Genomic DNA, 16,146 nt, shown 5'->3' on the forward strand with positions numbered 1-16,146 from the left:
AGTTGTTTCTGTGTCGCTGACAGCGCTGCTGGTTTAATTTCACCTCCCGTCAGGAGTAAATCTGATCGACAGGCGGAGTGAGACCTCCCAGCTCTGCCAATATCACAAGCGCCAACTACCGCGAGATTTGCCTAGCCTGCCGGGATTCTCGTGCTACTGTGAGGAGAAGTGAAAACATTGTATCAGTAGTAGTAAGAGAAACAAACACATATATTCCTTTATTTCACAAGTTGCAGTGTATAAACGGAAGCGGGAGTCTAAGGTGGGTCAGAAATATCCACGGACACCAGTAACTGGTGTCTGTTGTAAGCTTTTTTCTCGATATCTTGAGCGAAACATGATGCTAATCGCATTAGCTAGCGATGTTAGGCCTGTGTGAATGTGATGATTGGATCCTCTCGCCGCTGCTTGCTTAGCTTTAGCTGGCACGGTTATGTTTTGATCCTCAATATATTCAGGCTCCTTTTCTTTATGGGTGCCTCTGCAGTCAGCCCGGACTACAAGATGTCAGACAGCGACGACAGCGACTTCTCCGACAACCAGAGCGAGCGCAGCAGCGACGGAGAAGCAGAGGAGGTGGAGAATGAGGTTTGCTAACCGCCCGCTAACATCCGCCTCAGCTCAGCGTCACCGGCGGGGCAACGACGCCGTTTAATGGGGAACAATAATACCTAGAGTGGATACACCATAACATTGAGCCCAGATGATAATATATTCATACATATAGGAACTTGGTTACTGTTTATTCCGTTAAATCAGATCAACCTTTGTCGTGGGGACGTTGCTCTGTGACGATTGCTCCACAGGTAGTAAAGAAAAGTGAGTAAACTCGGTGTGAAAGCATAAAATTGTTACACATTTAAGGTTTAAACAAAAGTGCAGAAATTAAAACATGTAAAGAGCTGTTACAGAAATGTTTAATTATCGAATGAACTAAATCGTCTTAACAGGTTCAAGCTGAGAAATAAGGTGGTTTAATGTCATTTAAATTGACAATAGTAAGGGAGTTACAAAAAGAATGACAATGATCCCTCTTTTCCTGATCCTAAATAAGACAATATTTCTATGACAGGAGCCTCTGAGTGTATTATAGGCCTCCCATCTGTGAAGACGCTCCCTCATTGCATTGCTACATGCGACATGTATGAAAACTGGATGGAGTCCATAGTGGGATAGAGAAGGGACATGTCTGCAGTCTGTGTTGCTGAGGAAGGATCCTCAACGCCGCCGCCGCTGCTATTTGACACATGTGAACCATAAACGTGTTGATCTCTTATAAGCTGCTAAGATGCTTCAACATTCAAGCTTTCAACATGCTCAACATTACGCAGCAAAATGGTCAGAGAAATGTTTCCACGGCAACCAGATGATGCTGAAACTTAATATATGCTGTTATAGTAGATTTGTGGACTAACACACCTGTCAGTCATTCATGTGTCAATCATTTCTTACAATAATAGCTGGGCTTCGTTTGATAAATATGATTGACAGGAGCAGCGGGTGCAAACTTTCCAGTGTGATGATCAGTTAGTTTCAGGTTTGTGATTGACAGCTTTTATTTTGTGTTCAACCTGGGTAATTAAGTTATGTTTTCTCTGCAAATGAGGTGAAACATCTAAGATGGCTGTTGTGTAGTCCATCTGCAGAACATTGTAGTTTCATGAGGCGGACACGCATCAACAACACGGCTGTTGCTTCATCACGTTGGTTAGCGGACAAGATTAGCGATGAGAATAGCTCAGGTATATCTGACTCCTCCTCGCTCCCATGATGCCTTGACTCAGGCTGAGGTCATGAGGAAAGGAAGTTGTTGTGGTTTCTCACTCAGATTACTTTTTAAAAGGTTAATATGGGAATATTGACATCCACTGTGAAGCAGCCAGTGGCCGCGTTGAGAAGAGGTGTGGACTCTAGTCCCTAGACTTGTGAACTAAAGTGGTCAGTGCCCCCCCCCCCCGCTGGAGTCTAAATCGGCACGAAGAAGCACGTGAATAGTTAATTTTGCTCAGATCAGTTGATAAATGTCGATGGGTTCATACCATAGAGCATCTCATGATAGATGATGAGAAAAGAGCTTCTGAAGATTGGATTGCATTTATTTACTTCGAGTAGCACAGCATTGACAACATGAATAACGATGACCAGGCAAATACTTGGAATAAGAGACAGGCAGGTTCAAAATTCAGAAGAATTAATACTCAAAAAGGAGAGGGAAGAAGAAAACTCACTTAATCCCTCCCAGGCTTCTCATCAGTAACTTAACACAGAGTTTTTCAATATCATGATGTTCTTTGGATTCCAGGTCTGTGAATTAGATTGTGAACCAGGTTGGTGTTTGACCGTGTGTCTTTGCATCAGGAGGAGACGGGCAGCCCTGTGGGCAGTGACAAGGTCGCTGAAGAGGAGGGGGAGGACTTGGAAGACGAGGAGGAGTATGATGAAGAGGAGGAAGAGGAGGACGATGATGACCGTCCCAGGAAGAAGCCACGACATGGAGGATTCATCCTGGATGAAGCTGGTATGAGCAGGCCTCCTGCCTCACCCTCTGGCTGTCGTGTTTGATAGGGGGCCGTCTTCGTCTTTTGTCTGTTTTCTTTCTTCTGTCGTCTCTCCTCCATCACCTTCCCTTTCTCCGTCGGGTGATGATGGAGCCGAACTGCACATCAGAAATGTGTCCCTGAGCTCGTCTCTTGTCTTTGTTTCCTCCCTATGCAGATGTGGACGATGAGTACGAGGACGAGGAGGATCAGTGGGAGGAAGGAGCCGAGGACATCCTGGAGAAAGGTGAGCAAGTGAAACACCAGCGTGTGAATAGAACGCTCTCGTTCGACCTGGACTGTGAGAACCAGTGACGCTTGGAGAACCTTGACAACAGACTGCTTGACTGAAACAAAGAAACAAACTTTAATTCAGCAGTTTCAAGTTGCAGTTTGTAAGAAAATTACTTGTATCAACATCTGGACCACTGAATTTATGTGGACTCTTGTTTGGATTTGTGTTTGTACACCCACCTGTCAGGTGGAGGGGGTTTTGGCTAAGGTGAAGTGCTCACTAACACAAATTTGAACAATTTTGGGAGAAAGAAACCATCTGTGGGCATGCCAATCATATCTGATGACATAAATGTCTTAGAGCCTCCAGGGGTCTTAGTTCATTGGGGACGATCGCAGTCAGCATGGAGGGCCAAGATTTAAGAGGAAGAAAGTCCTGTCAGCAGTTGTGGACGCGCTCATCCTGTCTGATGCGTATTTGGGGGTTTCTCCCTCAGTCTCATTAGTGGCTGCATTTCCTGACTTCTAAAGGCAAGGAAGCACAGTTACACAAATACTGGGCCACGCTTGGCTGCTTTGTACCTTGTTTGTTTATCCTGACAGAGATTTCAAATCCTGTTGTGAGAGGTTAGAAAATTCCTCCAGGATATTTACATAGTTAGAGGCTATAAGACGGCCTGAGAATGCAAAAACGCTTGAAATAATATTTTCTTCTGCTGCTTGAGAACGCTGTTCTGTCTTGATAGAACAGACCTGATTAATATGAAGTCGTGTGTTTTGATTGAGATAAAGGCACTGAAAGTCCTCTCGATGTTTGGCGCCAGCATCCGTGTTGTCTGACTGAACTCTCTCTGTCTTATCGGTATTCCTCTGTCATGCATGTCCTCTTCAGCTAACGGTAATTCTACTCCAGATACTTTGATTTTCATTCATGTCACATGTTTGAAACACACTGAGTTTCTTCATTTAATGAAATCCATGTGCCCGTTTCACCTGATGCGTCCGACTGTATTAACCCGACCCATCTGAGCACAGCTGTACTGTGAGTGTGTCACCTAACACGAGGAAGCACTGAGGGCCCGTGCGTTGTTGGCTCTCTGAGCAGTTGGCGATACACTCATGCCATCATTTTCACTATTGCCTGTTAAATCAAACCAGATGTGAAGTTTCCTAAGTTTTCCACTGAAAACTGAGTCTTTCAATCCGGACAAATCCTCAACCTTCTTTCAGGTCAAACAAAAGTAGATGGATGCCCCCTAATCAATGCACAGAAGTGCAAATGTAGAAACCAAATCAACCTTGGCAGCGCCGGTGCTGTCAGGAAGGCTCCCTCACTGACGTCGTCATTCAAATCTCCAGTTTGTCCGACTAACCTTTCTGAAATTGGTTGAAAATATCACTTAATTGTTCCAGTACCAATTAGTGAACCCGTTTATGAGACTTGTTTTTGTAAGCTTCATTTATGCTGCCTCCCAGCAAAGCAGCTGTGCTGGACGTTTATCATCCAGTGTGTGAAATGTCTGTGTGTGTAAGGCGATGAACGTGGTGGAGCGTTTAGCAGTTTAAGAGCCACTTATAGTGTCGATCTTTAAGGTACTGTGGAAGAATTCCTTCTTACTGCCGGTGTGGCTGCAATGTGCACAAGTAAGGCTTTTTTTTAAAATAGTACTTACATCCTTTGCTCAAGTGAAATGTGAGCAGGTTGTCTACTGTTGGCAGTTCATTTGCTCTAAATACAGGAAGATAAGAGGGGAGGAGCATCGCTGCTGCTAGCTAACGTTACCAAGGCTGGGTGTTAAGTGAGTATATCCAAAGTTCAAAGGTTCAAGATAAGATTCCCTGCCATCTTCACCCTCACGCGCCGAACTAGCTTTGTTCAGTCCTTAGCGGAGCCACGAGTGGACGCCGGTTGGATTGTTTTTGGTGTGTGTGTTGTTGTTAGTTGCTCTAAAAGTCAATAGGTCAGTACACTTGGTTTGTTATAAATTAGAATACCCCTCCATCCTCTCATGTGAGACACATGGTACAGTGGACAGTACAGTGACTCACCAGCACCCCTTTAGGTAGAAAGTAGTATCACAGTGAGGGACAGGGCGAGCTTCTGTTAATCCGTTGGTAGCAACACAGTGTTTTTGATACCACATCAAACTGACCGGTACATGGAGCACCTTTTAAAGCTGACATGTCAGTGTTGAGTTCCCTGCTTGTTTCTGCTGCCCTCTAGTGGCCATTAAAATCAGTAAATGACTAAGGGCACGCTTCCACAGGCTCACTTCGGCTCGGCTCGGTACGGGTGCGCTCCCGCTAGCGCTGGTACCACGTCACCGTGGCTGGACTCACCGGCTGAGAGTTCCCTGGTGTAATTAGTGTGTGACACAACACCAACAACGGAGGCGGCGTGACGCCTGCTGCTTGTCAGTGTTTTTTTCTTAAACTAAAAGTGAGGGAGGACAGACAGGCGAGGCTTCAAGTGGTGAAACAGAACCCCCATGAAAAGAATAAGAGACTTCACCGAGCCACGACCAGGATTCCACCGAGGCCAGGATGACAGGAAGTAGACCACGTGAGTGGGTGAGTTAGCCAATCAGAGCCCCGCTATGTGGTTAGCTCACATTTTAGTCCCCGCTCGGCTCGCTTGGAACCCCAGCGGAACAGGGACCAAAATGGTAATGGTTAGTACCGTGTTGGGTCCAGTGGACATGGGGCCAAACCAACCTGAACCGAGCTGAAGTGAGCAGTGGAAACGCGCCCTAAGAAGGTCAGTCAGTGGGGGTTTGGTTTGGTTTCTACTCTCCGTCAGTTCACCAGGTGTGACCCTCACCGGCCTCCATGCTTCTTCGTGCCGTACGCTCGCCATTAATCTGTTTGTTTTTCTGTTGTTGTTTTTTTCTCTCATGATGCTTGGTGTTGCTGCTGCCTGCCCTGGTGACTGTTGTTGGCTTCTGTTTTCACCTTCCTCATCCCCGCTTCACCTCCCCTCTATTGCTGCTCTTTATTCTTCTTCTTTTCCTCCTCTCACTGCCCCTCTCCTGACTTCCTCTCTCATCCCACCGTCATATTCTACTTTTACTATTTCTGTTATTTATACCTTTTCTTAAATCTTCTTACCTTCCCTTTCCACCCTTTTCCCCATTCTTGCATTTCTTCTTCTCTTCCTTTCTCTTCTTTACTTCCATTTTCACTCCTTCTTCCTCCTCCCTCATCATCCTCTCCATTCTTTTTCCTGATCTTTTATTTCCCGTCCTTTACTGCATTTCTCCTGCTCCTCTTCCTCTCGTCTGTTCTTCTCGGTTGGTCCTGTGCAGAGGAGGCTGAAGGTGAGTCTCATCGTTTAAGGTCACAATCATTCAATTCAAATAAATCTACTCAAATGTATAAAAGAGCCTAATATTCTTTTTTGTTTTCCCTTTTCTCTCCTCCTCTCAGTGTCTAACATCGACCACGTGGTCCTGGATGAAGACCATTCTGGATCTAGAAGGCTGCAGAACCTCTGGAGGTGATGAAGCACTGGCGCACACTTGCTCAGTCTTCCATCATTTCATTAAAAGTGGTTTCAGTTTCATCTTTGCGTGATAATGTTGCGCATCCCTGTCTCATAGTGTGTGTTTGTGTGTCACAGAGACTCCAGAGAGGAGGCGTTGGGTGAATACTACATGAGGAAGTACGCCAAATCATCTGGGGGGGAACAGTGAGTATCCTTGTCCACACGCGGTACCAGTGATCGAAGCACTGAACTTTTGCGAGGAGTCCAAGCACAGAGGCACTGTGTTCTCCTCGCCACAACCGTTAACGTCGAACGTGTTCCTAGATGAAGGTCCTAGAGACGAGGTGGTCGCTGTTACATGAGGACCGGCATCTGCAACTCTCCTCTGTCAGAGCTGAGCCACTGTCTTGTTTTTCTTCTTCTGTGGTGCATAGTTTCTCTGGAGGATCCGAAGAGCTCTCTGATGACATCACCCAACAACAGCTACTTCCTGGTGTCAAGTACGTCAGCACTCGTCCAGTAGTCAGCACTCGTATAACGGTTAAAAACTGAGCGTGTTGTGAAGGTGAGACGTGTTTGTGATCTGCAGGGATCCCAACCTGTGGACGGTCAAGTGTAAGATCGGAGAGGAGCGGGCCACGGCCATCGCACTGATGAGGAAGTTCATCGCCTATCAGTTCACTGACACAGTAAGGCAGTTGTTCAAGTGCTTAGCTCTGATTGGCCAGCTGGGATGGTTACTATTTAGGCAGAAGATTTATATTATATTAAATATTTAAACTGCTGACAGGTGATCCTGGAGAGACCTGTCGCCCGTCTCATTCAGGATCATACTTGAATGTAGTTTGACTGCTTCGTGTTGCCCAGAGTCTCCATGACTGAAACAACACAGCGCTTTCTTCTCGAGATGCATCTGCCTTTATAATGGGAGTATGGTAACAGCAGCCCCCCTCCTCGCCCTGCAGCCCCTCCAGATCAAGTCCGTGGTCGCTCCAGACCACGTGAAGGGCTACATCTACGTGGAGGCGTACAAACAGACACACGTCAAGTCCGCTATCGAGGGCATCGGCAACCTGAGGATGGGCCTCTGGAACCAGCAGATGGTCCCCATCAAGGAGATGACCGACGTCCTGAAGGTGGTGAAGGAGGTCACCAACCTGAAGCCCAAGTCCTGGGTCCGGCTGAAGAGAGGCCTGTACAAGGACGACATTGCACAGGTAGCGAGCAGACATGTCACCCTTCATCGCTGTGAGTGGAGCAGGCAAGCTATGAAGAATGTAATCTAGTGCCTCGTCAGATGAATCACAGGAGTAAAACCCTGTAGTGTATCTTTGAGGGGAGACCACACCAATCCATGTGTGGCATGAGAATAAAGGAATGCATCACACCTGTTCTTTGAACCAGTGCTCACTCCAACCCTGAGAGAAGCGGGAAGTGATCGACTGGAAGAATCTACAGGTGAAAACAGACTTGGGTTGCAGCTCTGTTCTTTTCTGGGTTGTCCAGGTCGACTACGTGGAGCCGAGTCAGAACACCATCTCTCTGAAAATGATCCCGCGCATAGACCTGGATCGCATCAAGGCCAAGATGAGCTTGGTAGGAACACAAAACACACACCTGACACAGAGTCCTGATACGTTCCGCTGACATCTTGTCTTGTCCTCCGCCTGTCTGTCTTACAGAAAGATTGGTTCGCTAAGAGGAAGAAGTTCAAGAGACCTTCTCAGAGGCTGTTTGATGCCGAAAAAATCAGGTACACACACACACACACACACGCATACACTGCTGTCAATGGTGGATTAGCATACTGAACCCAATGGTGCAGTTTTATGCTAGTTTTAGCGTCACAGGTGTGTTTTTGTAGTAAAAGGGCCATTTCTCAGTACTCATGTATCATCCAGCAGGAACTGAAACTTGTAGAAGTGTTGCAGACTCTGCTTGAGATTTTAAGCAAGAGCTGAGATTTATTGTGAAACACACAGCTTCACTCCCTGATGGGGGTGAAGAATGACTCCCCACCTCGAGAAGCTTTTTCTGTAGAAATCACACCACCTTTCCTAGTTATTTCTGAAACTGCAATGTGGTTCTTTGGCTTTCCATGTGTTTCCAATCTAACAAGGTACTCTTGTATGTGTGTGTGGGATCTCTCCTTCATGCAGTTCACACACACATGAAATTAATAAATCTTCAATTTGTGGTTGTTGTGTGTCTAAGTGTTGACAGATGAATATTTGATTGACAGGTCCCTGGGTGGGGAGGTCAGCCATGATGGGGACTTCATGATCTTTGAGGGGAACCGTTACAGCCGCAAGGGATTCCTCTTTAAGAGCTTCGCTATGTCTGCTGTGGTAAGGACCTTCCCCTGCTTGCTGCACATGGCCTGCTGCCTCTGCTGTTACTATGGAAACTGAAGACTCCTACAGAACTTCAAAACACACCATCTTAGCAACTCTTTTGAAAAATGTGACCTTAAAACACAATGACCTGTATCCAGATGCCTGTGCCCGTAAACAGGTAGTGTCCCTATGTTTGATGGGGAGGTGACCTGCTCAGCCGCAGCTCAGGTCTCGTCCTGTCTCCCTTTTGCTGCCTAGTTTTGTATTTAGTTTCATTTCTGAATACATTTTTCTAATAATTCAACTTGTCAAAGGAAAAAAAGCTTTCTATTCTCCTCTATAATTTAGAGCTGCAGGTTATCGGTAGCTCATGTGTGTTTCCAGCGTTCAGCACTCTCATCGTTGCTTGCGGAGCTAAAATGTGTTTCCTGTCCGACAGATCACAGACGGCGTGAAGCCCACGCTGTCGGAGCTTGAGAAGTTTGAGGACCAGCCTGAAGGAATCGACCTGGAGGTGGTCACGGAGTCGGGTACGCGCTCTGATAAGTGTGCAGCATGTTTGGGTGGAGTCAGGCTCCTGACAAAGGGTCTGCCTGCTACAACTCTGTGTTTGTGTGTGTGTGTGTTTTTAGGTAAAGAGCGTGAACACAACCTGCAGGCGGGTGACAATGTGGAGGTGTGTGAGGGAGAGTTGATCAACCTGCAAGGAAAAATCTTGAGTGTGGACGGGAACAAGATCACAATCATGCCCAAACACGAAGACCTGAAGGTGTCACACACACACTTCCATTCTGCTCCTTTTCCTTGGATTATATACTTATTCTCAGTCCTGTTAATGTGTTGTCATGCAGGACCCTCTAGAGTTCCCAGCTCATGAGTTGAAAAAATATTTCCGGATGGGCGACCACGTGAAGGTGATCGCTGGACGATACGAAGGTGATACGGGTCTCATCGTCAGAGTGGAGGAGAACTTCGTCATCCTCTTCTCTGACCTCACCATGCACGAGGTAACTGGATGTTCCATTGTGTTTATTATTCAGTCTGCGGTGGTTCAGAAGGGACAGTTGGGTGCTTGCTGCTCGCTAATGTCGTCACAGTGGAGCCTCCTCTAAGAAGAGATGACGTCATGATGACAGTGTACATGCAGCACTACAACATGAGGATGGCAGACTTTTTTGGGGCTCGTAGCATCAAACAGCATCACTTAATGACTTTTTTGTAGAAACCTTGACTATAAATCAAACTGGAGGCCTGTATTTGTCATGTGAGAACACAAGTTAACACTCCTGTATCACTGAGGACCACGAGCTCAAACCTTATTGAGCTCGTGGTCCTCAGGTCCTGTAAGGCAGAGATGATACGAGATTGATGGAAAAACAAGGGAGGGGGACGTGACATCATGAACCTTCTGACACTGTGCTCACATTCACACACGTGGCACTCTTGGCTCTCTCTCTGTCTCTCTCTCTCTCCCGACTCCCAAGGTGTTTTTCTTTTCAAGGGCTGGATTATTCCTTTTCTAAGTGTTTGCAGCTGTTCCTCAACCCAGCCACAACTAAACAGGCTGGATGTCAAAACCTTTTATGATTTGCAAATGGAGAGGCTGGTCTGCTAAATGGACTGAAGGTGCTAATGCGTGTGTGATGCTTGTAGCTGAAGGTTCTGCCCAGAGATCTGCAGCTCTGCTCAGAAACGGCGTCTGGTGTGGATGCGGGAGGGCAGCATGAGTGGGGGGAGCTGGTCCAGCTGGATCCCCAGACGGTTGGAGTCATCGTTCGACTGGAGAGAGAGACGTTCCAGGTAGTCGTCTGCTCCACAGTGCACATCTCGACCCCCTGAGACAAGACCAGAGCTGAAATCTGTGCTGTCCTGATGTTTATTATGTCTCTCAGGTGTTGAACATGCACGGGAAGGTGCTGACAGTGCGCCATCAGGCCGTCAACCGCAGGAAGGACAACCGGTTTGCTGTGGCACTGGACTCAGAGCAGAACAACATCCATGTCAAGGACATTGTGAAGGTCATCGATGGCCCGCACTCTGTAAGCCTACTCTGTCTTACCTGTATCCAGTATTTCTGAATATCCAGCAGCTCACTTCTCACCCCAGAGCCCAGTGACTCCATTACCATCACATTCCCACGACCACGCTGTTTCGGTCTGTCCTGCCACCCGCAGTCCGCCTGCCTGGTTTCATGAACTTGTTCAGATTCTGCTGAACTGTGTGTTTAGATCATGTGTGTTCTGTTCTCTGTAGGTTTTTGTGTTTAGGAGTTTGCACATATTTTATTTTGAAAGTTGACTTGATTGATGATGCCTTTGATGTGAGGACTTCCTGTCTGCCTCCATCTGCTCTGTGTCTGAGGTGCCTTCAGCAAAACAAGCCTCACCTCATGTTCTCAGTGGAGCTCTGGCCTGCTTCTGGGCCTGGAATCATTCCAGTTGGTACAAAGAAGCTACAGACTTTCCCAGACAATTTATTTCACATGGCTCTGGTTTTTGTTGCCAGGGACAGGAAAAAAAGCAATCAGGAATGTTGAATTCTAAGTCAGGGATCTTGTGTTTTCCTTCTGCAGGGCCGTGAAGGTGAGATTCGCCATCTTTTCCGTGGCTTCGCCTTCCTCCACTGCAAAAAGCTGGTGGAGAATGGAGGAATGTTTGTCTGCAAGACCAGACACCTGGTGTTAGCGGGCGGATCCAAGGTGAGCACCTGATGATGAGGATGACTGTTCATCATGATGACGTTCACCTGAGGAGTGCAGGAGAACGTGGTTGGGGATTGAAGTCGGCGAATCTGTTTGGCTCTTTCAGCCCAGAGACGTGACCAACTTCACCGTGGGAGGATTTGCTCCCATGAGCCCTCGCATCAGCAGCCCCATGCACCACGGCGGAGGAGGTCAGTGTCCTGCTCCTGCTCCTCATCCGCCTGCTTCGGTAGTTTGTGCCTCACTGAGTCCCAAGGAATGCACTGCTGTGGTTAAAACCTCCAATTCTGTTAAAAGATGGTCTGGATCATGATGTGAGACAGTTGTCTTTTGTGTGAACAAACACGCGTCCAGCTGCGTGTGCAGGATTCGCCATGTAGATGATGGATGAAGTCTTTAAGGGTGTGGACACACCCCCTCTGACGGCGCTAGTACTCTGTGTAACACGGGGACGGTTAATTACCTTACATCTCACACTGAGGTCTCTGCTATTAGAAAGTTTTCCCAGCTGAGGGGACCAGTGCCTGGCGTGCGCAGCACACACGGTCAGTCATGGTCATTTCGAGCAGTGATGATGGAGGTGTTGTGGTTCTGTAGGTGCTCAGCAGAGAGGAGGAGGAGGAGGAGGAGGGATGGGGCGAGGAAGAGGACGAAGAGACAACGAGCTGATTGGCCAGACAGTCCGTATTTCCCAGGGTCCCTACAAAGGTGAGACATCAGCAGAGCTGGCGCTGCAGGTGCAGATGACGCTGCTGTCAGTCGGCCTATCAGTGAATGTGCCTTCATTTCCCAGGATACATTGGTGTGGTGAAGGACGCCACGGAATCTACAGCCAGAGTTGAGCTGCACTCTACCTGCCAGACCATCTCTGTAGACCGACAGCGCCTAACCACCATGTATGTACCAGGATGGGCACACACACACACACACACACACACACACTCTCTGTTGTATCCGTGCTGGTCTTGCTCAGCTGATATGGATGACTGCTGGTTTTGGTCGGTCCCAGTCAGGTGACTGCTGATTAAACTTAATATTTCTGCATTAAAACACAAACACACTCTGCCTGCATGAGTTTGAGCCTTTTGTAGACTGAAGGTTGATGTTGTGATAGAAACCAGCTGTGTTTTGATTGGTTCCCTGCAGGCCTCGCTGTCACTATGCAGTTCTGTCTGTCTCATTACTTAACTTCCACTGACCTCCTTCTCCAGGGGAGCAAAGAAACCCAGCGGGATGACCTCCACCCATGGACGCACCCCCATGTACGGCTCCCAGACCCCCATGTATGGCACCGGCTCCCGTACACCCATGTATGGATCCCAGACACCGCTGCATGATGGTAAGGCGTGTGTGTGTGTGTGTGTGTGTGTGTGTGTGTGAGTGTGAGTGAGAGAATCACTTTGATCACCTCCAGTAAAGTAAAGGCACAAGAAACAGACCACTCTCGTGATGATTGACCTTTGATGTCAGACTGAAGGGGGGAGTTGAGTGGCGTGGGGAGGGAGAGGCAGCAGGGAACCCCGTGGTACTTTAATCGCTGATCTGAGACCAGTATGACTGGAACAGAGTCTCTGAACGGAGCAGCTCATGAAAGCTCACTACAAAAGACAACGAGGAGCAAATCCTGATATTTAGGAGACTGAAACCATCCATTAATAAAATAACTGGTGATTTTTATTTTATTTTTTGTCAAACATTGAATCGTTGCACCTCTGACAGCGACCATCAAAGTTCTAATGAGTGATTAGAACCAGTCGGGTCCTGTAGACAAGTCAGGGGTTGTGCTGGTGTGATGGTTGTGCGTCTGTTTGTCACATCTCATCACTTCCTCTTTGGCCCACAAACAGGAAGTCGTACACCTCATTACGGTTCTCAGACCCCACTGCATGATGGGAGCAGGACGCCGGGGCAGAGTGGAGCCTGGGACCCCAGTAACCCCAACACACCTTCAAGGTAACATGTGCAAACACACACACACACACACACACACACACACACACACCCCTTAAGGGGTTCACACTAATCAGAGTTCTTCTCGTCAGAAATGAAGAAGAGTATGACTTTGGCTTCGAAGATGAGCCCTCGCCGTCCCCTCAGGGCTACGGTGGGACGCCCAACCCTCAGACCCCAGGTTACCCAGAAGTCCCCTCTCCACAGGTCAACCCCCAGTACAACCCGCAGACCCCCGGCACACCAGCTATGTGAGTATTCTCACACACTCTCCAAACACAGCAACAAGATGAGCTCTGAGCAGAGGTGAGGAGGACCAGACGTCTCTGCCTCCTCGTGCTCTTCATCCCTCCCTGTCTGTCCTCGCGCAGGTACAACACAGAGCAGTACTCTCCCTACGCCGCCCCGTCCCCTCAGGGCTCCTACCAGCCTAGTCCCAGTCCTCAGAGCTACCACCAGGTAGCGCCGTCACCCGTCGGCTACCAGAACACACATTCTCCCGCCAGCTACCATCCCACGCCGTCTCCCATGGCCTATCAGGTACGAGAGGCTTGTCTTTGTTGAATCAGAGCATCAGAGAGACTTTGGTGACGTGCGCTGCTGGCGGTGCTGCTGGTTTCTGTCAGCAGGGCCCCCTGGTGAACGACGTCACTCTAAAGGTTCAGTGAACCCACAGAAAGTGTGAAAATATCAAATGTGAGGAGAAGAAGCCTGTGTTTTAACGTCTAAAACCAAGCAACTGATTAGAGGGCGTGTGCATTTTGTGGCAGGCGAGTCCGAGCCCCAGTCCGGTGGGCTACAGTCCGATGACGCCTGGGGCGCCCTCTCCCGGAGGCTACAACCCTCACACCCCAGGCTCCAACATCGAGCAGGGGGGCAGCGACTGGGTGACCACCGATATCCTGGTGCGAGTGAAGGACTCCTTCATGGACCTAATGGGACAGATGGGGGTCATCAGGAGCGTCACGGTGAGAGGCGGGGCTGGAACTCCAGGAGCGCTGCTATGGATTCTAAACTTAGACTTGAGTACCTAACTGATACCGTGGAGACGGTTCTGATCCTGATGTCACAATCTGAGTGCGTCAGTTCTGGACTGGCGAGTGCAGATTTTGGAACAATTTGAGGCGACATAGAATAAACTGGAAATGTCCCAATTTTAATCTTTGATCTGGTGATGATCCAAGTTAACTGGTGTGTGTGTGTGTGTGTGTGTGTGTGTGTGTGTGTGTGTGTGTGTGTGTGTGTGTGTGTGTGTGTGTGTAGGGGGGCATGTGCTCCGTGTTCATGCAGGAGTCTGAGAAGGTGGTCAGTATCAGCAGTGATCACCTGGAGCCCGTCACGCCCACCAAGAACAACAAGGTAACCCTTTCACTCGTCAAACTCCTGTCGTCAGGGTTACGAGCTGCACCTGCTGGACAGCAACGTATGGAGTTAAAATCACGCCAAAACCTCCAACACACAAAACGTGTTATATATTTAATGATGTCCGTCAAGTTCAAACTAAAATCCTTCAAGTACAAAAAACATTTGTACAACTACGAAAACTGTAAAGTGACTTTTGGCGCTGTCACGGTCACTTTTTGGAATTGAAGAAACGTGCTGTTTGTTTCTGAGGCAGGATGTCTTTGATTGACAGGCACGTTTCTCATTTGCTAAACCAAATGCATCAGTTTGTGAACGATGTTTTGTATTTGCAAACCACGAGTTTGTTTGTGAGTCGTTGGGTGTGAGGCAAACATGTTTTGTGCGTTGTGAGGTTTTGGCATGATTTTGACTGCTTAGCAACACGTCCTTCACATGTGACACGCGCTGACCTGATCAGTCCCACTTCCTGAGACGGTATCTTTCATAATCATCAGTTTTCAGTTTCTGTTTGTTTCAAGTCATTTGAGCAGTGAAGTGAAACAGAAACGTGGATCATCAGGATCAAGTTCATGTCACCAGATAGTCACTGGACACACGAGACAGAGGCGCCTCTCCTGCAGACTCCCCACATGTGACTCGGTTCACTAGGACTCGACAATCACTTCCTGTGGGCGGGGTCACATGCAGTCTCACCTGCAGTGCCTGTCTGTTAGTCGGGGAGCTGCAGGGTCAGCTGGGGTCGAGTGTGAGCAGGAAGGCAGACAGACTGTGACGGTCTTGGATGGGGACACTCCCTCACTCAGTTGCGTGTCCTCGTTTCGGCAGGTGAAGGTGATTCTGGGGGAAGACCGCGAGGCGACGGGCGTCCTGCTGAGTATCGATGGAGACGACGGCATCGTCCGCATGGAGCTGGATGACCAGCTGAAGATCCTCAACCTGAGGTTCCTGGGACGCCTTGAGCACTGAGGCAGTGGGTCAGCGGGAGGTCAGAGTGTCATGGGATACACACCTGAGACTGTGATGACATCATCATGGCTGTATACACACACACAATCTGAAGTTACACTTCCTGCTCTCGTCAGCAGGGTGAGAAGTGGCCGTGACTCTCGTTCCCTCCAAACATCAGTTTCTCTCTTCTGCTCTTTTTATTTTGTATCTTTTGTCCGTCGACTATTCTTACTAGGTTTTAGCGCTCTCTCCGTGTTCCATCAGTACTTCTCTGGGTGCAGCAGTGTGTTACAATGTCAATAAACTGTGAACCAGTTGATCAGCTTGTGTACAAGCCTGTTTTTGGTCACACGAGGAGGGAGGCGTCTGTTCGATTCTAAGGCGTTGGATGAAGAGTTTAAAGGGAGAGTTTGTCATTTTGGCTACACCCACATCACAACACAAGACCCGGCCTTGAGTTGACCACCAGCCAAATAAGGTGAGTGCTAATGCTAACTAGTTATTCGCTCATGGTTGTTTTGACCTTTTGAGAGATTTGATGTCAGTAAAAGTATCAGCAGCTGAGGACAGGAGAGCGTTGGTGAGGTCAAA

General features: G+C 48.2%; 1 protein-coding gene across 1 annotated transcript; it reads left to right on the plus strand.

Annotated features, from left to right (window-relative positions):
- Nucleotides 1–102: 102 nt before the first annotated feature.
- supt5h (SPT5 homolog, DSIF elongation factor subunit) lies at nucleotides 103–15,874 on the plus strand. The gene is made up of 28 exons (XM_086216978.1): nucleotides 103–262; nucleotides 488–588; nucleotides 2,359–2,518; nucleotides 2,716–2,784; nucleotides 6,198–6,267; nucleotides 6,391–6,459; nucleotides 6,690–6,755; nucleotides 6,845–6,944; nucleotides 7,221–7,472; nucleotides 7,762–7,851; nucleotides 7,938–8,008; nucleotides 8,498–8,603; nucleotides 9,031–9,121; nucleotides 9,224–9,360; nucleotides 9,443–9,598; nucleotides 10,245–10,391; nucleotides 10,484–10,630; nucleotides 11,164–11,289; nucleotides 11,399–11,483; nucleotides 11,890–12,000; nucleotides 12,086–12,188; nucleotides 12,504–12,631; nucleotides 13,140–13,245; nucleotides 13,335–13,493; nucleotides 13,614–13,782; nucleotides 14,013–14,210; nucleotides 14,506–14,601; nucleotides 15,433–15,874. Exons 2-28 carry the CDS (start codon nucleotides 505–507, stop codon nucleotides 15,571–15,573), a joined length of 3,237 nt encoding a protein of 1,078 aa, XP_086073104.1. The 5' UTR covers nucleotides 103–262; nucleotides 488–504; the 3' UTR covers nucleotides 15,574–15,874.
- The last annotated feature ends 272 nt before the right edge of the window (nucleotides 15,875–16,146 follow it).

The sequence above is a fragment of the Aulostomus chinensis genome, chromosome 10 (genome assembly GCF_037954235.1).
Source record: "Aulostomus chinensis isolate RoL2024-O1b breed Wild chromosome 10, RoL_Achi_v1.0, whole genome shotgun sequence".
Taxonomy (NCBI): domain Eukaryota; kingdom Metazoa; phylum Chordata; class Actinopteri; order Syngnathiformes; family Aulostomidae; genus Aulostomus; species Aulostomus chinensis.

Excerpts from the sequence above, each read along its gene's own strand:
- supt5h (XM_086216978.1), top strand. The coding sequence starts at position 505 with ATGTCAGACAGCGACGACAGCGACTTCTCCGACAACCAGAGCGAGCGC. Across the intron at positions 589-2,358 it reads CAGAGGAGGTGGAGAATGAG|GAGGAGACGGGCAGCCCTGT; the intron begins GTTTGCTAACCG and ends TCTTTGCATCAG. Across the intron at positions 6,756-6,844 it reads CAGCTACTTCCTGGTGTCAA|GGATCCCAACCTGTGGACGG; the intron begins GTACGTCAGCAC and ends TGTGATCTGCAG.